The 20,793-nt window shown below is 54.1% G+C and overlaps 1 protein-coding gene across 1 annotated transcript in view; it reads left to right on the forward strand.

Annotated features, from left to right (window-relative positions):
• Positions 1-20,793, forward strand: part of LOC137306331 (ras and Rab interactor 2-like) — a 36,574-nt gene that overhangs the window by 2,014 nt on the left and 13,767 nt on the right. The window contains exons 2-4 of the mRNA XM_067975479.1: positions 14,208-14,388; positions 16,397-16,517; positions 18,422-18,494. Of these exons, the coding sequence (XP_067831580.1) occupies positions 14,209-14,388; positions 16,397-16,517; positions 18,422-18,494 (374 nt within the window). The 5' untranslated portion in view covers position 14,208. The remainder of the gene's footprint in view (positions 1-14,207; positions 14,389-16,396; positions 16,518-18,421; positions 18,495-20,793) is intronic.

Below are 20,793 nucleotides of genomic sequence, written 5' to 3' on the forward strand. Positions count from 1 at the left end.
ACACCGGGGAGAACTCCCCCTGCTCTTCTTCCAATAGTGGCCGTGGGATCTTTTACATCCACCTGAGAGGGGCAGACGGGGCCTCCGACAGTGCAGCGCTCCCTCAGTACTGACCCTCCGACAGTGCAGCGCTCCCTCAGTACTGACCCTCCGACAGTGCAGCGCTCCCTCAGTACTGACCCTCCGACAGTGCAGCGCTCCCTCAGTACTGACCCTCCAACAGTGCGGCACTCCCTCAGTACTGACCCTCCGACAGTGCAGCAGTCCCTCAGTACTGAACCTCCGACAGTGCGGCACTCCCTCAGTACTGACCCTCCGACAGTGCAGCAGTCCCTCAGTACTGACCCTCCGACAGTGCGGCGTTCCCTCAGTACTGACCCTCCGACAGTGCGGCGCTCCCTCAGTACTGACCCTCCGACAGTGCAGCGCTCCCTCAGTACTGACCCTCCGACAGTGCAGCGCTCCCTCAGTACTGACCCTCCGACAGTGCGGCGCTCCCTCAGTACTGACCCTCCGACAGTGCGTTGCTCCCTCAGTACTGACCCTCCGACAGTGCGGCGCTCCCTCAGTACTGACCCTCCGACAGTGCGGCGCTCCCTCAGTACTGACCCTCCGACAGTGCAGCGCTCCCTCAGTACTGACCCTCCGACAGTGCGGCGCTCCCTCAGCACTGACCCTCCGACTGTGCGGCGCTCCCTCAGTACTGGCGCCGGGAGGTGTGACACCATTTTGAATGGGACATAATTTTCCGATGTTGCTTTTGCCAAGGTGTTAACACTGAGTGTAACTCGTTGTAGAGGAGGTTGGAGCCGATTGGGAGAACTGTTGGGGCTGAAACCGAGGCCCCGTCTGCCCCTCTCAGGTGGATGTAAAAGATCCCACGGCCACTATTGGAAGAAGAGCAGGGGGAGTTCTCCCCGGTGTCCTGGGGCCAATATTTATCCCTCGACCAACATCACTAAGTAAAAGATAGATAAGCTTAACTGGCCATTCGTCTCGTTTGCGGTATGTGGGATCTTGCTGTGCTCTGTGTATGGGGCTCAGTACCTCCCCAGGCCGGACAATTGGATCCCCCTACTCTATAAGAAAGAGAAAGGAGAGTTGGGACAGGGTGAGGAGGAGTGATTGATTCCAGAGTGTTGCTCTCCCCTCCATTCACAATTATTCATTAATGATCCTGTTCGTGGAGCAGATGGAAGGAGAAGTTATTAAACAAACCGAAACCATGTCCCAGTCGGCAGGAAAAAGAGGATAATTCCCGAGTCGTCACTTCACCCTGCTGAGAGACTCGAACCCCACCCTGAATGGGGCAGTCCCTCTGTTTAACGCTGGAGTGGGCCTCGAACTCACAACCTTCAGACCCAACGGTATAGACAGGGTTGCCCACTGAGTCAGGGCTGACTATACAATCCAGGCCGATACTCCCAGTGCGGTACTGAGGGAGCGCAGCACTGTCGGAGGGTCAGTACTGAGGGAGCGCCGCACTGTCGGAGGGTCAGTACTGAGGGAGCCCCGCACTGTCGGAGGGTCAGTACTGAGGGAGCGCCGCACTGTCGGAGGGTCAGTACTGAGGGAGCGCCGCACTGTCGGAGGGTCAGTACTGAGGGAGCGCCGCACTGTCGGAGGGTCAGTTCTGAGGGAGCGTCGCACTGTCGGAGGGTCAGTACTGGGGGAGCGCCGCACTGTCGGAGGGTCAGTACTGAGGGAGTGCTGCACTGTCGGAGGGTCAGTACTGAGGGAGCCCCGCACTGTCGGAGGGTCAGTACTGAGGGAGCGCCGCACTGTCGGAGGGTCAGTACTGAGGGAGTGCTGCACTGTCGGAGGGTCAGTACTGAGGGAGTGCTGCACTGTCGGAGGGTCAGTACTGAGGGAGTGCTGCACTGTCGGAGGGTCAGTACTGAGGGAGCGCCGCACTGTCGGAGGTTCAGTACTGACGGAGCGCCGCACTGTCGGAGGGTCAGTACTGAGGGAGCGTCGCACTGTCGGAGGGTCAGTACTGAGGGAGCGCCGCACTGTCGGAGGGTCAGTACTGACGGAGCGCCGCACTGTCGGAGGGTCAGTACTGAGGGAGCGCCGCACTGTCGGAGGGTCAGTACTGAGGGAGCGCCGCACTGTCGGAGGGTCAGTACTGACGGAGCGCCGCACTGTCGGAGGGTCAGTACTGAGGGAGCGTCGCACTGTCGGAGGGTCGGTACTGAGGGAGCGCCGCACTGTCGGAGGTGCCGTCTTTTGGATGAGGCCCTGTCTGCCCTCTCAGGTGGATGTAAAATATCCCATGGCCAGTATTGGAAGCCGAGTGGGGAGGTGCCTTGTCTTACATCACTCTCTCAAGTGACAACCCCCTTCCCAACCCCGAAATAAAAGGGCAACAGATCAGCCGGTCTCTCATCTGGCTGCTGGTGGGATCTTGCTGTGCTGAAAAATGGCTGTGGTTGAATGGGTTAATTGGTTGGCCCGTTTCCCGGAAGGGGACGGGGCCCGAGCTAAACGAGAAGGACACGCTCCCAACGCAAACCGATAACACGAGGCAGCCCGGGGCAGAGTTTGAAATCGGAGAACTCCTCGAGGAGTGTCCAGATGACCTCCTCCAAACACATTCTTTCCCAGTACCTCAAAAACCATCATTCTCCTCCCTCAGGAAACCAGCTGCCGCCTTCCCCGACACTACAGTGACGACACTTCAAAAAGCACGGCCTTGGCCGAAAAGTGGGACAGAAATGGGAGCTGCTTTCCTTTCTGTTTGGACGTTGTCTCCTTTTGTTGTGGGGGTGGGCGAGGCTGAGAGGGGTCCCTGTCCTGATCGTGCGGACGGCGTTAGGGGGACTGGGTGGGCTGCGTTGGGCACTGCGTGGCTCTGGAGTGGGAGCAGACGGTAATCGGTGTGTGCCGGAGGCTGGGGCTGCTTCGAGACTGCGTGTCCCAACAGGTAAACCTCCCTGGCAGAGCATAAAACGAAAGCACGCCAAACTTGAAAGGACTGTGTGGGAACAATAATAATTAACGGCAGGAATAAACGTCACAGAGAGGTTCAGTCTCCATCACCTTCCAGTCTGGTCCCAGATTTTCAGTGGTTGTTTTGGGGTTAATGTAATTTCACCTCAACTTTCTTTACCTCTTCCCCTCCTCTCCTGAAGGTGCTGACTCTCACTGGGGTACAGGTCCCCTCCTCTCCTGAAGGTGCTGACTCTCCCTGGGGTACAGGTCCCCTCGTCTCCTGAAGGTGCTGACTCTCACTGGGGTACAGGTCCCCTCCTCTCCTGAAGGTGCTGACTCTCACTGGGGTACAGGTCCCCTCCTCTCCTGAAGGTACTGACTCTCCCTGGGGTACAGGTCCCCTCCTCTCCTGAAGGTGCTGACTCTCACTGGGGTACAGGTCCCCTCCTCTCCTGAAGGTGCTGACTCTCACTGGGGTACAGGTCCCCTCCTCTCCTGAAGGTGCTGACTCTCACTGGGGTACAGGTCCCCTCCTCTCCTGAAGGTGCTGACTCTCCCTGGGGTACAGGTCCCCTCCTCTCCTGAAGGTGCTGACTCTCCCTGGGGTACAGGTCCCCTCCTCTCCTGAAGGTATCGACTCTCCCTGGGGTACAGGTCCCCTCCTCTCCTGAAGATACTGACTCTCACTGGGGTACAGGTCCCCTCCTCTCCTGAAGGTGCTGACTCTCCCTGGGGTACAGGTCCCCTCCTCTCCTGAAGGTACTGACTCTCACTGGGGTACAGGTCCCCTCCTCTCCTGAAGGTACTGACTCTCACTGGGGTACAGGTCCCCTCCTCTCCTGAAGGTGCTGACTCTCACTGGGGTACGGGCACCACAGGCCAGGGTTGGGACCTGGGGCCTGCTATGGGTGGGTGTGTGTGGGTTGGCAGGGGGGCGGTGGTCCCACACCGGGTGTGATCTGGGACCCGTGCGGCCCACCTGCCCCTCGGTGAGCCCGGTGTGTATTTTGAGAGTGGCTGTTGACAGGTGTTGAATTCCAGGCCAAGGTTTCTGCTTGCACTCCCTTACAACCACAGGCACGTAGCCTGAGGTAACCATGGGAACAGTGGCTCGGTCTGAAAGCCTTCCAGTTGACTGTTTGGGAGCTGTTGTGCCAACAAAACTTCTTACTCACCGGCCTAGCCTTCGCCCCAAGTCATGAACCCTTCTCCAGTATCATAGAATCATAGAATCATAGAAGTTTACAACATGGAAACAGGCCCTTCGGCCCAACATGTCCATGTCGCCCAGTTTATACCACTAAGCTAGTCCCAATTGCCTGCGCTTGGCCCATATCCCTCTATACCCATCTTACTCATGTAACTGTCCAAATGCTTTTTAAAAGACAAAATTGTACCCGCCTCTACTACTGCCTCTGGCAGCTCGTTCCAGACACTCACCACCCTTTGAGTGAAAAAATTGCCCCTCTGGACCCTTTTGTATCTCTCCCCTCTCACCTTAAATCTATGCCCCCTCGTTATAGACTCCCCTACCTTTGGGAAAAGATTTTGACTATCGACCTTATCTATGCCCCTCATTATTTTATAGACTTCTATAAGATCACCCCTTAACCTCTTACTCTCCAGGGAAAAAAGTCTCAGTCGATCCAACCTCTCCCTATAAGTCAAACCATCAAGTCCCGGTAGCATCCCAGTAAATCTTTTCTGCACTCTTTCTAGTTTAATAATATCCTTTCTATAATAGGGTGACCAGAACTGTACACAGTACTCCAAGTGTGGCCTTACTAATGTCTTGTACAACTTCAACAAGACATCCCAACCCCTGTATTCAATGTTCTGACCAATAAAACCAAGCATGCTGAATGCCTTCTTCACCACCCTATCCACCTGTGACTCCACTTTCAAGGAGCTATGAACCTGTACTCCTAGATCTCTTTGTTCTATAACTCTCCCCAACGCCCTACCATTAACAGAGTAGGTCATGGCCTGATTCGATCTACCAAAATGCATCACCTCACATTTATCTAAATTAAACTCCATCTGCCATTCATCGGCCCACTGGCCCAATTTATCAAGATCCCGTTGCAATCCTAGATAACCTTCTTCACTGTCCACAATGCCACCAATCTTGGTGTCATCTGCAAACTTACTAACCATGCCTCCTAAATTCTCATCCAAATCATTAATATAAATAACAAATAACAGCGGACCCAGCACCGATCCCTGAGGCACACCGCTGGACACAGGCATCCAGTTTGAAAAACAACCCTCTACAACCACCCTCTGTCTTCTGTCGTCAATCCAATTTTGTATCCAATTGGCTACCTCACCTTGGATCCCGTGAGATTTAACCTTATGTAACAACCTACCATGCGGTACCTTGTCAAAGGCTTTGCTAAAGTCCATGTAGACCACGTCTACTGCACAGCCCTCATCTATCTTCTTGGTTACCCCTTCAAAAAACTCAATCAAATTCGTGAGACATGATTTTCCTCTCACAAAACCATGCTGACTGTTCCTAATTAGTCCCTGCCTCTCCAAATGCCTGTAGATCCTGTCCCTCAGAATACCCTCTAACAACTTACCCACTACAGATGTCAGACTCACCGGTCTGTAGTTCCCAGGCTTTTCCCTGCCGCCCTTCTTAAACAAAGGCACAACATTTGCTACCCTCCAATCTTCAGGCACCTCACCTGTAGCTGTCGATGATTCAAATATCTCTGCTAGGGGACCCGCAATTTCCTCCCTAACCTCCCATAACGTCCTGGGACACATTTCATCAGGTCCCGGAGATTTATCTACCTTGATGCGCGTTAAGACTTCCAGCACCTCCCTCTCTGTAATATGTACACTCCTCAAGACATCACTATTTATTTCCTCAAGTTCCCTAACATCCATGCCTTTCTCAACCGTAAATACCGATGTGAAATATTCATTCAGGATCTCACCCATCTCTTGTGGTTCTGCACATAGATGACCTTGTTGATCCTTAAGAGACCCTACTCTCTCCCTAGTTACTCTTTTGCCCTTTATGTATTTGTAGAAGCTCTTTGGATTCTCCTTTGCCTGATCTGCCAAAGCAATCTCATGTCCCCTTTTTGCCCTCCTGATTTCTCTCTTAACTCTACTCCGGCAATCTCTATACTCTTCAAGGGATCCGCTTGATCCCAGCTGCCTGTGCATGTCATATGCCTCCTTCTTCTTTTTGACGAGGGCCTCAATCTCCCGAGTCATCCAAGGTTCCCGACTTCTACCAGCCTTGCCCTTCACTTTATAAGGAATGTGCTTACCCTGAACCCTGGTTAACACACTTTTGAAAGCCTCCCACTTACCAGACGTCCCTTTGCCTGCCAACAGACTCTCCCAATCAACTTCTGAAAGTTCCTGTCTATCCAGGCTGGGCCTCCAAGAGCCCAGGATTTAACCTTTGACCCTCCCCGAAAGCTGCAGGCCGTTTCTAGGCCAACAGGCCCCTCTATTTCGACACTTCATGAACGGGCAGGTGCTGGAATGTTCCGGATGAATCTTTGTGCTGAGGACGAGGCCTGTCGGAGGGGCACCGCATTCCAGGGACCCCCCCCCCCCTCTCCACCCACCCGGTCCCATTTCAGGCCTATCCCCAGCGCCGAAGCCCTGTTCGATATTCCCATCGCCACCTCACGGATTAAAACTCAACCATGACTTGAGGCGTCATCAGAGATGAGGAGGGGCTGGGGAGGGGGGAGGGGGGCAGGGTAACTCGGTAACCCCAGGTCCGTGCCCCCACCACCCCCCCATAGGCCCAGACGTGCTTTAGGTTTAGTGTTGCTACTCGGTCACCAAGTCTCGATAGCAATGAGTGTAAGAGTTGAGGTAATATTCAGTGTGTTTATTGGCCCCCTGCCTCAGCCCATCTGCTGCTGAAACTCCCGTCCGTGCCTTTGTTACCTCCAGACTGGACTATTCCAATCCTCTCCTGGCCGGCCGTCCATCTCCCACCCTCTGTAAACTTCAACTCATCCAAAACTCTGCCCCCACCCCCCCGTATCCTAACTCGCACCGAGTCCCGTTCACCCATCACCCCCTGTGCTCGCTGACCTACATCGGCTCCCGGTCAGGGAACGCCTCGATTTAAAAATTCTCATCCTTGTTTTCAAATCCCTCCGTGGCCCCTCGCCCCTCTCCCTATCTCTGTAACCTCCTCCAGCCCCTACAACCCTCCGAGATCTCTGCGCTCCTCCAATTCTGGCCTCTTGTACCATCCTTGATTTCCATCGCTCCACCATTGGCGGCCGTGCCTTCAGCTGCCTGGGCCCTAAGCTCTGGAATTCCCTCCCTAAACCTCTCCGCCTCTCTCTCCTCCTTTAAGATGCTCCTTAAAACCTCCCTCTTTGACCAAGCTTTTGGTCACCTGCACGGTGACCTGGAGCAGGAACCCAAGCCGACTTTCTCCCTCCTTCGCCGAGGGGCACCGAGGGCAATTGTCGGGTTCCCTGGATGAGCGTAGGCTGGGGATGAGGCCTGGGCCTTTCCTGCTGTGTGTGGGGCTCAGTCCCCACACCGAGTTGGGTATTTACAAATTGAGCCACAGGAGGAGGGGGAGGAGGAAGTCCGTTGAATGGAGAGGTTGAGTCATTGTATTGTTTCCCACGTAACAGGCAGAGATTGTCGCCAGCGAAACGCCTGACAAAACACCCAGGGCCATGAGAAGGGAGAAGTGAGAGAGCTGACAGGGAACTTGAGTTAATCACTGCCTGGTTCCTCTCCACTCTCCCAGCCTCTCGGTCACTGAGGAACAGGGCACAGTGCGATCGTCTCCCAGCAACCCGGGTACAGCAACTGGTCCAAGGGAGATCAGAACACAAACGGGCATCGCTACCTTCAGTACCAGGTTAGCAGCTGCATGGCTCTCTCCCTCTCCACGAGCTCCGGTCCCTAACCTCCGACTCCATCCCTCTCCCCGGCTGCCCTCTGAGGCTGAACCACACTGTCCGTAACCTCACCGTCCTCTTTGACCCTGAGATGAGCTTCTGACCCCATCTCCGCTCCATCACCGAGACCCCCGACTTCCACCTCCGTAACCCCGCCCGTCTCCGCCCCCTGCCTCAGCCCATCAGCTGCTGAAACCCTCATCCATGCCCTTTACCTCCAGACTTGATGATTCCAATCCTCCCCTGGCCGACCTCCCATCTCCCACCCTCCGTAAACTTCAGCTCATCCAAAACTCTGCCCCCCCCTCCCCCCGTATCCTAACTCCCCCCGAGTCCCGTTCACCCATCACCCCCTGTGCTCGCTGACCCACACTGGCTCCCGGTCCGGGAACACCTCGATTTTTAAAATTCTCATCCTCGTGTTCAAATCCCCTCCATGGCCCCTCGACCCCCTCTCCCTATCTCTGTAACCTCCTCCAGCCCCTACAACCCTCCGAGATCTCTGCGCTCCTCCAATTCTGGCCTCTTGCCCATCCCCGATTTCCATCGCTCCACCATTGGCGGCCGTGCCTTCAGCTGCCCGGGCCCTAAGCTCTGGAATTCCCTCCCTAAACCTCTCCGCCTCTCTCTCTTCCTTTAAGACGCTCCTTAAAACCTCCCTCTTTGACCAAGCTTTTGGTCACCTGTCCTAATATCTCCTTATTTGGCTCGGTGTCAAATTTTGTCTGATTTACGATCCTGTGAAGCGCCTTGGGATGTTTTACTACGTTAAAGGCGCTATATAAATGCAGGTTGTTGTTGTTGGAGTATTTGATGGGACAGTGTAGAGGGAGCTTTACTCTGTATCTAACCCTGTACCTGCCCTGGGAGTGTTTGATGGGACAGTGTAGAGGGAGCTTTACTCTGTATCTAACCCGTGCTGTACCTGCCCTGGGAGTGTTTGATGGGGCAGTGTAGAGGGAGCTTTACTCTGTATCTAACCCTGTACCTGCTCTGGGAGTGTTTGATGGGACAGTGTAGAGGGAGCTTTACTCTGTATCTAACCCTGTACCTGCCCTGGGAGTGTTTGATGGGACAGTGTAGAGGGAGCTTTACTCTGTATCTAACCCGTGCTGTACCTGGAGTGAATGCGAAAGACATCTCACAAACTTGGCAGATGTCATTTGAAGATTTGTCTGAAGAGACACAGAGACAGTTTAGAAAGTGTGACCTGGTTTTGGGAGTTATTTGATGTGTAATGAACACATGAGCTGTGTTGGTTTGCTTGATGTCAGTGGTCCATTGATGGAGTTGCTGACTGGCACTCTCTCTCTCTCCCACGCTATGATGTATCACAGTCTCACTTCTGCTTTATTTTCCTCTCTGCCTGTTTATAACGTCAGCGACTCCAGGTCAAAGCTGATGCATTTCTTATGGTGGCAGGATTATCACAGGCTCGAGGGGCTGAATGGCCTGCTCCTCTTCCAGAGGAGAGAGAGACGAAGCAAAATGGTCACGTCAACATGGTTGTGAGAATCCTGCAGTGGTTGAGTGCCTGGTATGGGGACTGAGGCATATTGAGCAGGAAAGGCTCAAGCTCCACCCCCAGCCTGTGCTGTGTAGGCCGATCTCCCCCGGAGTGGGGCCGAGCCAGTGGAGGGATGGGTTTCAATGGGAGAGTTGGGGGACTAGAGGGACAGTGAATGGGAAGGGGTTTGGTCCATTGGGATTGTGTACAATGGGAGTGAATGGGAAGGGGTTTGGTCCATTGGGATTGTGTACAATGGGAGTGAATGGGAAGGGGTTTGGTCCATTGGGATTGTGTACAATGGGAGTGAATGGGAAGGGGTTTGGTCCATTGGGATTCTGTACAATGGGAGTGAATGGGAAGGGGTTTGGTCCATTGGGATTGTGTACAGTGGGAGTGAATGGGAAGGGGGTTTGGTCCATTGGGATTGTGTACAATGGGAGTGAATGGGAAGGGGTTTGGTCCATTGGGATTCTGTACAATGGGAGTGAATGGGAAGGGGTTTGGTCCATTGGGATTGTGTACAATGGGAGTGAATGGGAAGGGGTTTGATCCATTGGGATTGTGTACAATGGGAGTGAATGGGAAGGGGTTTGATCCATTGGGATTGTGTACAGTGGGAGTGAATGGGAAGGGGTTTGGTCCATTGGGATTGTGTACAATGGGAGTGAATGGGAAGGGGTTTGATCCATTGGGATTGTGTACAATGGGAGTGAATGGGAAGGGGTTTGGTCCATTGGGATTGTGTACAGTGGGAGTGAATGGGAAGGGGTTTGATCCATTGGGATTGTGTACAATGGGAGTGAATGGGAAGGGGTTTGATCCATTGGGATTGTGTACAGTGGGAGTGAATGGGAAGGGGTTTGGTCCATTGGGATTCTGTACAATGGGAGTGAATGGGAAGGGGTTTGGTCCATTGGGATTGTGTACAATGGGAGTGAATGGGAAGGGGTTTGATCCATTGGGATTGTGTACAGTGGGAGTGAATGGGAAGGGGTTTGATCCATTGGGATTGTGTACAATGGGAGTGAATGGGAAGGGGTTTGGTCCATTGGGATTCTGTACAATGGGAGTGAATGGGAAGGGGTTTGGTCCATTGGGATTGTGTACAATGGGAGTGAATGGGAAGGGGTTTGGTCCATTGGGATTGTGTACAATGGGAGTGAATGGGAAGGGGTTGGGTCCATTGGGATTGTGTACAATGGGAGTGAATGGGAAGGGGTTTGGTCCATTGGGATTGTGTACAGTGGGAGTGAATGGGAAGGGGGTTTGGTCCATTGGGATTGTGTACAATGGGAGTGAATGGGAAGGGGTTTGGTCCATTGGGATTCTGTACAATGGGAGTGAATGGGAAGGGGTTTGGTCCATTGGGATTGTGTACAATGGGAGTGAATGGGAAGGAGTTTGATCCATTGGGATTGTGTACAATGGGAGTGAATGGGAAGGGGTTTGATCCATTGGGATTGTGTACAGTGGGAGTGAATGGGAAGGGGTTTGGTCCATTGGGATTGTGTAAAATGGGAGTGAATGGGAAGGGGTTTGATCCATTGGGATTGTGTACAATGGGAGTGAATGGGAAGGGGTTTGGTCCATTGGGATTGTGTACAGTGGGAGTGAATGGGAAGGGGTTTGATCCATTGGGATTGTGTACAATGGGAGTGAATGGGAAGGGGTTTGATCCATTGGGATTGTGTACAGTGGGAGTGAATGGGAAGGGGTTTGGTCCATTGGGATTGTGTACAATGGGAGTGAATGGGAAGGGGTTTGGTCCATTGGGATTGTGTACAATGGGAGTGAATGGGAAGGGGTTTGATCCATTGGGATTGTGTACAGTGGGAGTGAATGGGAAGGGGTTTGATCCATTGGGATTGTGTACAATGGGAGTGAATGGGAAGGGGTTTGATCCATTGGGATTGTGTACAATGGGAGTGAATGGGAAGGGGTTTGGTCCATTGGGATTCTGTAGAATGGGAGTGAATGGGAAGGGGTTTGGTCCATTGGGATTGTGTACATAGGGAGTGAATGGGAAGGGGTTTGGTCCATTGGGATTGTGTACAATGGGAGTGAATGGGAAGGGGTTTGGTCCATTGGGATTCTGTATAAAGGGAGTGAATGGGAAGGGGTTTGGTCCATTGGGATTGTGTACAATGGGAGTGAATGGGAAGGGGTTTGATCCATTGGGATTGTGTACAGTGGGAGTGAATGGGAAGGGGTTTGATCCATAGGGTTTGTGTACAATGGGAGTGAATGGGAAGGGGTTTGGTCCATTGGGATTGTGTACAGTGGGAGTGAATGGGAAGGGGTTTGGTCCATTGGGATTCTGTACAATGGGAGTGAATGGGAAGGGGTTTGGTCCATTGGGATTGTGTACAATGGGAGTGAATGGGAAGGGGTTTGGTCCATTGGGATTGTGTACAATGGGAGTGAATGGGAAGGGGTTTGGTCCATTGGGATTGTGTACAATGGGAGTGAATGGGAAGGGGTTTGATCCATTGGGATTGTGTACAATGGGAGTGAATGGGAAGGGGTTTGGTCCATTGGGATTGTGTACAATGGGAGTGAATGGGAAGGGGTTTGGTCCATTGGGATTCTGTATAAAGGGAGTGAATGGGAAGGAGTTTGGTCCATTGGGATTGTGTACAATGGGAGTGAATGGGAAGGGGTTTGGTCCATTGGGATTGTGTACAATGGGAGTGAATGGGAAGGGGTTTGATCCATTGGGATTGTGTACAATGGGAGTGAATGGGAAGGGGTTTGATCCATTGGGATTGTGTACAGTGGGAGTGAATGGGAAGGGGTTTGGTCCATTGGGATTGTGTACAATGGGAGTGAATGGGAAGGGGTTTGGTCCATTGGGATTGTGTACAATGGGAGTGAATGGGAGGGGTTTGGTCCATTGGGATTGTGTACAATGGGAGTGAATGGGAAGGGGTTTGATCCATTTGGATTGTGTACAGTGGGAGTGAATGGGAAGGGGTTTGATCCATTGGGATTGTGTACAATGGGAGTGAATTGGAAGGGGTTTGATCCATTGGGATTGTGTACAATGGGAGTGAATGGGAAGGGGTTTGGTCCATTGGGATTGTGTACAATGGGAGTGAATGGGAAGGGGTTTGGTCCATTGGGATTGTGTGCAATGGGAGTGAATGGAAAGGGGTTTGGTCCATTGGGATTCTGTACAATGGGAGTGAATGGGAAGGGGTTTGGCCCATTGGGTTTCTGTATAAAGGGAGTGAATGGGAAGGGGTTTGGTCCATTGGGATTGTGTACAATGGGAGTGAATGGGAAGGGGTTTGGTCCATTGGGATTGTGTACAATGGGAGTGAATGGGAAGGGGTTTGGTCCATTGGGATTCTGTATAAAGGGAGTGAATGGGAAGGTGTTTGGTCCATTGGGATTGTGTACAATGGGAGTGAATGGGAAGGGGTTTGATCCATTGGGATTGTGTACAGTGGGAGTGAATGGGAAGGGGTTTGATCCATTGGGATTGTGTACAATGGGAGTGAATGGGAAGGGGTTTGGTCCATTGGGATTGTGTACAGTGGGAGTGAATGGGAAGGGGTTTGGTCCATTGGGATTGTGTCCAATGGGAGTGAATGGGAAGGGGTTTGGTCCATTGGGATTGTGTACAATGGGAGTGAATGGGAAGGGGTTTGGTCCATTGGGATTGTGTACAATGGGAGTGAATGGGAAGGGGTTTGGTCCATTGGGATTCTGTATAAAGGGAGTGAATGGGAAGGGGTTTGGTCCATTGGGATTGTGTACAATGGGAGTGAATGGGAAGGGGTTTGATCCATTGGGATTGTGTACAGTGGGAGTGAATGGGAAGGGGTTTGATCCATAGGGATTGTGTACAATGGGAGTGAATGGGAAGGGGTTTGGTCCATTGGGATTGTGTACAATGGGAGTGAATGGGAAGGGGTTTGGTCCATTGGGATTCTGTACAATGGGAGTGAATGGGAAGGGGTTTGGTCCATTGGGATTGTGTACAATGGGAGTGAATGGGAAGGGGTTTGGTCCATTGGGATTGTGTACAATGGGAGTGAATGGGAAGGGGTTTGGTCCATTGGGATTGTGTACAATGGGAGTGAATGTGAAGGGGTTTGATCCATTGGGATTGTGTACAATGGGAGTGAATGGGAAGGGGTTTGGTCCATTGGGATTGTGTACAATGGGAGTGAATGGGAAGGTGTTTGGTCCATTGGGATTCTGTATAAAGGGAATGAATGGGAAGGGGTTTGGTCCATTGGGATTGTGTGCAATGGGAGTGAATAGGAAGGGGTTTGGTCCATTGGGATTGTGTACAATGGGAGTGAATGGGAAGGGGTTTGATCCATTGGGATTGTGTACAATGGGAGTGAATGGGAAGGGGTTTGATCCATTGGGATTGTGTACAGTGGGAGTGAATGGGAAGGGGTTTGGTCCATTGGGATTGTGTACAATGGGAGTGAATGGGAAGGGGTTTGGTCCATTGGGATTGTGTACAGTGGGAGTGAATGGGAAGGGGTTTGATCCATTGGGATTGTGTACAGTGGGAGTGAATGGGAAGGGGTTTGGTCCATTGGGATTGTGTACAATGGGAGTGAATGGGAAGGGGTTTGGTCCATTGGGATTGTGTACAGTGGGAGTGAATGGGAAGGGGTTTGATCCATTGGGATTGTGTACAATGGGAGTGAATGGGAAGGGGTTTGGTCCATTGGGATTGTGTCCAGTGGGAGTGAATGGGAAGGGGTTTGGTCCATTGGGATTGTGTACAATGGGAGTGAATGGGAAGGGGTTTGGTCCATTGGGATTGTGTCCAGTGGGAAGGGGTTTGATTCTGATGCCGTTGTTCCCGTTCGTGTTCCTTGCCATAGGATGCAGGAGGAGCCAGTTTACGATGCCCCTGAGATGCCATGTGCCCACCAGCCGACGCACAAACCCTCGCTCACCAAAGTCAGTGTTCTGGACCGACTGATCTTCACCCACTCCGTCTGGCTGCAGCTCACCATGAACTCGGCAACTTCACTACACATCCTCCAGCGGGAGAACCCTGGTGTATGTATCTACAACTTCCTCCGTTCCTCCACCTCCCCGGGCGTTCTCCTCCCCGAGGGTGCCGGGGTGGGGGTGTGGAGGGTGTGGTTACGGGTTCTACGGGGGCACTGGCCGCCGCCCCCCCCACCCCCCCTCCATAGTTCCTCGTGTGAGACAAATGGCGGGCTGCACAGATTTGGCTATTTGACTACGCGGGCCGTCACGGCACGGCGCCGTCCTGCCCTCTCCCGGCGATGCGCGCACTTTCCAGCAGGGGGGGGGCGCTGCATGGGTGATCAGGAGCAGGAACCCTGGGCACTGAGGCCAACTCTCGCCCCAGGGTGGGGGTCACGTGGAGCCTGGGATTTTCCTGCTCGGTCGGACCTAGTTACACTCGAACATTAACCAGACGGAGGGAACTTGTTTCCCAATTGAGCTCTCAGAACAACAGTGAGGCCCGAGTTGATATAGAGTCACGACTCTCCTGTGGGATTAGTCAGTGTGCCCTGTCCTTACACTTAAAAACTTTGTAATCCTCAAACTCTGGAGTGTCTACTTTTTTAAAAAGCCCCTTGAACTCAGTGTGTCTGTGAGGAAGGTGGGGACGAGCAGGCCTACACTGACACCAGGTGGACAGGGCGGGTGTAGCAGCTCCTAACCTCACTCTCCATTTATCGACCTGCGTCCAACCTGCTCAGTCCCTTTATTGTTCTCGCACTTCAAAGAATTTGAATTACCCGACAATATAAATTAAGGTTGATTTATCACACAGCAAAGTGGGAGTTTAGTGCTGAATAGATTAAATGAGCAGGTAATTTGAATTAAAGAGTGATTTTTAAGACCGCAGGATGTCCCAGAGCGCTTTAAGTGACTTTGAGTTGAGTGATGGACAACAACTTGCATTTATATATAAAATATAATGTAGTAAAATGTATTTAATATTAGTATTTAATGTAGTAAAACGTCCCAAGGCGGTTCATCTATCTATCATCTCGTAAATGCTTTCTTTGATACATTAAATGTCTTCCACTTGCTATTCATGTTAAAGCTCCCTTTCTGTCACAGGTCAGGTGTCACAGGTCAGGTGTCACGCTGTGCAGTGCATCCCCCTAACTCATTATGATCGAATCCCACAGGACATTACGAGTGATGTTTCGCCCAGGCCGGCACTCGCTGCAAGTGTCACACTTACTTCCTGTCACAGTTTCCCTGTCGCACTTGGTGTTGATTTGCCCTCCTCGGCCGCCAGCTCGTTGTGAGCAATGCCACGGGTGATCTGCGAGCGTGGCCCTGAAAGGCTGGCGTACAGGACAAACTTACAGTCGGCGTCGCGCTTACTTCCTGTCACACTTTTGCTGTCACACTTTGCCGATTTCATCACACTGAATTTGACGGCTTTTGGATGGTGAGCAATGCCACGGGAGGTCGGCTAGCCTGCTGGTAAAATCACCCCAAACTTGCCCTGCGTGTCGCGCTTACTTCCTGTCACACCTTTGCTGTCACACTTTGCTGATTTAACCAAACTGAATATGACTTTTGTCCAGCCACCGTTAATCTCAGTGGGCCCTATAATTACACATTGACGGTGGGGGGGTTAATTTTAACCCCCTGGCATTAACGGGGAGTGGGGGGCATTGGCCTCACAGTGCCTCTATATCCTTTTTGTAACACGGAGACCAGAACTGTGCACGGTAACTCCCAGTGCGGTCTAACCGAGGTTCGATACAAGTTTAACATAACTTCTCTGCTTTTTAATTCTATCCCTCTAGACATGAACCCCAGTGTTTGATTTGCTTTTATTCTGGCCTCATTAACCTGCGTCGCTGCTTTTAGTGATTTGTGTATCTGTACCCCCAGATCCCTCTGCTCCTCTGTCCCATTTAGACTCTGAATGACGATAATGCCACTGGTTGATGTGCCTTAAAGAGACATTCCCTTTTGAGGAATTCTGTGCTGTGTATTTTTTTTTTGCCTTAATCGCTCTGCCCCTTTAATAACGAGCGTGCTGCCCCCCTCCCCCCCATGACAGATTTTCCTGGTGCGGAAGTCGGGGACGTCCCAGAAGAAGGTTCTGTCGGTCAGACTGTTGGACGACAGTGACCCCTCCTTTGTGCACGATTTCACCATCAACGAGGACACCAGCAACACGAGTGAGTGGATTCAGCCCGTCACCCCCGTTCTAGAAGGTTCTCCCGGAGTGTGTGCCCCCCCCACCCGATACCTTGTACCCCCACAGCTCCCGGCCGTTGGCACTGGCTGAATGTTGTACCAGAACAGACTGGCACCGTTCTCTCCGCCTGCAGCCCGGCTGATTAAAGTGCCCCCCTCACCTCCCCCAGTCTGTGCTGGGTTGGCTGGTGTCAGCGAGTGGGGGAGGGGCAGGTGTAAGGGCTAAGGAAGGGAGGGGGGGGGCATTAAGCCAGGGTCCCCGCTCCTGCTCACTATCCAGCAACCCCTGCTGGGCAGTGCGTGCGTGCAGACGTCGGGGGAGGGCAGGGCTGTGATGCACTCCATGGTGGAACATCCTGTCACCATTCACTGTCTGGGCTCACACTCCAAGACTGGCCATTGGGCTACTCGATATACTGGGTTAGTGTGTCACTGGGTTAGTGTCACACTGGGAGGGTGTGTCACTGGGTTAGTGTCACACTGGGAGGGTGTGTCACTGGGTTAGTGTCACACTGGGTTGGTGTGTCACTGGGTTAGTGTCACACTGGGTTGGTGTGACACTGGGAGGGTGTGTTGGTATGTCACAGTGTATTAGTATGTCATGGTGTATTAGTGTGTCACGTTTTGTCTGTGTTAGTGTGTCGGTGTGTCACGGTATCAGTATGCATCATGGTGTGCTTCACAGTGTCAGTGTGCCTGTTTACTAGTGTCACGGCGTGTGTCACGGTGTGCCTGTTTACTTGTGTCACGGTGTGCCTGTTTACTAGTGTCACGGCATGTGTCACGGTGTGCCTGTTTACTTGTGTCACGGTGTGCCTGTTTACTAGTGTCACGGCATGTGTCACGGTGTGCCTGTTTACTTGTGTCACGGTGTGCCTGTTTACTAGTGTCACGGCATGTGTCACGGTGTGCCTGTTTACTTGTGTCACGGTGTGCCTGTTTACTTGTGTCACGGCGTGTGTCACGGTGTGCCTGTTTACTTGTGTCACGGTGTGCCTGTTTACTAGTGTCACGGCATGTGTCACGGTGTGCCTGTTTGCTTGTGTCACGGTGTGCCTGTTTACTTGTGTCACGGCGTGCCTGTTTGCTTGTGTCACAGTGTGCCTGTTTGCTTGTGTCACGGTGTGCCTGTTTACTTGTGTCACGGTGTGTGTCATGGCGTGTCACGGTGTGCCTGTTTACTTGTGTCACGGCGTGTGTCATGGCGTGTCACGGTGTGCCTGTTTACTTGCGTCACGGTGTGCCTGTTTACTTGTGTCACGGTGTGCGTCACAGTATGTGTCATGGTGTGTGTCACGGCGTGCCTGTTTACTTGTGTCACGGTGTGTGTCACGGCGTGTGTCATGGTGTGCCTGTTTACTTGTGTCACGGCGTGTGTCACGGTGTGCGTCACGGTGTGCCTGTTTACTTGTGTCACGGTGTGTGTCACAGTGTGTGTCACGGTGTGCCTGTTTACTTGTGTCACGGTATGTGTCACGGTCTGTGTCACGGTGTGCCTGTTTACTTGTGTCACGGTGTGTGTCACGGTGTGTGTCACGGTGTGCCTGTTTACTTGTGTCACGGTATGTGTCACGGTGTGTGTCACGGTGTGCCTGTTTACTTGTGTCACGGTATGTGTCACGGTGTGTGTCACGGTGTGTATCGTGTGTGTCACGGTGTGCCTGTTTACTTGTGTCACGGTATGTGTCACGGTGTGTGTCACGGTGTGCCTGTTTACTTGTGTCACGGTATGTGTCACGGTGTGTGTCATGGTGTGTGTCACGGTGTGTGTCACGGTGTGTGTCATGGTGTGTGTCACGGTGTGTGTCACGGTGTGTGTCACGGTGTGTGTCACGGTGTGTATCGTGTGTGTCAGTGTATTGAAAGTCCTTCTATTCTCTTCCAGCCTTCTCTCTGGAGGGGTCCGGTGTCACTTTTGGTGATCTCTTCCACCTGATCTCCTTCTACTGTGTGAGCAGGTGAGGGGCCAATGGTACCGGGGCCCGGGGCGGGGGCGCGGGCGTGGGCCCGGGGCGGGGGCGGGGGCGGGGGCGTGGGCCCGGTGGGGGGGGGGCGTGGGACCGGGGCGGGGGCGTGCGTGTGGGCCCGGGATGTTCAGGCTAAACTCCCTGCAGTAACTTGTGATCCCCCCGCCACTCCCTCCCAGCAATTTGGGGGAGTGTCTCAGGAGGTGGGGGGAGGGTTCAGAGCAGATCACCCCTTAATCTTCTACACTCGAGGGAATACAAGCCCAGTCTCTGCAACCTGTCCTCGTAATTTAACCCTTTTAGCCCCGGTATCATTCTGCTAAATCTGCGCTGCGCCCCCTCCAAGGCCGATACTCCCCGGTGCCAGTACTGAGGGAGCGCTGCACTGTCGGAGGGTCAGTACTGAGGGAGCGCTGCACTGTCGGAGGGTCAGTACTGAGGGAGCGCTGCACTGTCGGAGGGTCAGTACTGAGGGAGCGCCGCACTGTCGGAGGGTCAGTACTGAGGGAGCGCTGCACTGTCGGAGGGTCAGTACTGAGGGAGCGCTGCACTGTCGGAGGGTCAGTACTGAGGGAGTGCTGCACTGTCGGAGGGTCAGTACTGAGGGAGCGCTGCACTGTCGGAGGGTCAGTACTGAGGGAGCGCCGCACTGTCGGAGGGTCAGTACTGAGGGAGCGCCGCACTGTCGGAGGGTCAGTACTGAGGGAGCGCCGCACTGTCGGAGGGTCAGTACTGAGGGAGCGCTGCACTGCCGGAGGGTCAGTACTGAGGGAGCGCCGCACTGTCGGAGGGTCGGTACTGAGGGAGCGCCGCACTGTCGGAGGGTCGGTACTGAGGGAGCGCCGCACTGTCGGAGGGTCGGTACTGAGGGAGCGCCGCACTGTCGGAGGGTCGGTACTGAGGGAGCGCCGCACTGTCGGAGGGTCGGTACTGAGGGAGCGCCGCACTGTCGGAGGGTCGGTACTGAGGGAGCGCCGCACTGTCGGAGGGTCAGTATTGAGGGAGCGCCGCACTGTCGGAGGGTCGGTACTGAGGGAGCGCCGCACTGTCGGAGGGTCAGTACTGAGGGAGCGCCGCACTGTCGGAGGGTCAGTACTGAGGGAGCGCTGCACTGTCGGAGGGTCAGTACTGAGGGAGCGCCGCACTGTCGGAGGGTCAGTACTGAGGGAGCGCCGCACTGTCGGAGGGTCAGTACTGAGGGAGCGCCGCACTGTCGGAGGGTCGGTACTGAGGGAGCGCCGCACTGTCGGAGGGTCAGTACTGAGGGAGCGCCGCACTGCCGGAGGGTCAGTACTGAGGGAGCGCCGCACTGTCGGAGGGTCGGTACTGAGGGAGCGCCGCACTGTCGGAGGGTCGGTACTGAGGGAGCGCCGCACTGTCGGAGGGTCGGTACTGAGGGAGCGCCGCACTGCCGGAGGGTCAGTACTGAGGGAGCGCCGCACTGCCGGAGGGTCAGTACTGAGGGAGCGCCGCACTGCCGGAGGGTCAGTACTGAGGGAGCGCCGCACTGCCGGAGGGTCAGTACTGAGGGAGCGCCGCACTGTCGGAGGGTCGGTACTGAGGGAGCGCCGCACTGTCGGAGGGTCAGTACTGAGGGAGCGCCGCACTGTCGGAGGGTCAGTACTGAGGGAGCGCCGCACTGTCGGAGGGTCAGTACTGAGGGAGCGCCGCACTGTCGGAGGGTCAGTACTGAGGGAGCGCCGCACTGTCGGAGGGTCAGTACTGAGGGAGCGCCGCACTGTCGGAGGGTCGGTACTGAGGGAGCGCCGCACTGTCGGAGGGTCGGTACTGAGGGAGCGCCGCACTGTCGGAGGGTCAGTACTGAGGGAGCGCCGCACTGTCGGAGGGTCAGTATTGAGGGAGCGCCGCACTGTCGGAGGGTCGGTACTGAGGGAGCGCCGCACTGTCGGAGGGTCAGTACTGAGGGAGCGCCGCACTGTCGGAGGGTCAGTACTGAGGGAGCGCCGCACTGTCGGAGGGTCGGTACTGAGGGAGCGCCGCACTGTCGGAGGGTCAGTACTGAGGGAGCGCCGCACTGTCGGAGGGTCAGTACTGAGGGAGCGCCGCACTGTCAGAGGGTCAGTACTGAGGGAGCGCCGCACTGTCGGAGGGTCGGTACTGAGGGAGCGCCGCACTGTCGGAGGGTCAGTACTGAGGGAGCGCCGCACTGTCGGAGGGTCAGTACTGAGGGAGCGCCGCACTGTCGGAGGGTCAGTACTGAGGGAGTGCTGCACTGTCGGAGGGTCAGTACTGAGGGAGCGCCGCACTGTCGGAGGGTCAGTACTGAGGG

Source organism: Heptranchias perlo, chromosome 43 (assembly GCF_035084215.1).
Source record: "Heptranchias perlo isolate sHepPer1 chromosome 43, sHepPer1.hap1, whole genome shotgun sequence".
NCBI lineage: Eukaryota > Metazoa > Chordata > Chondrichthyes > Hexanchiformes > Hexanchidae > Heptranchias > Heptranchias perlo.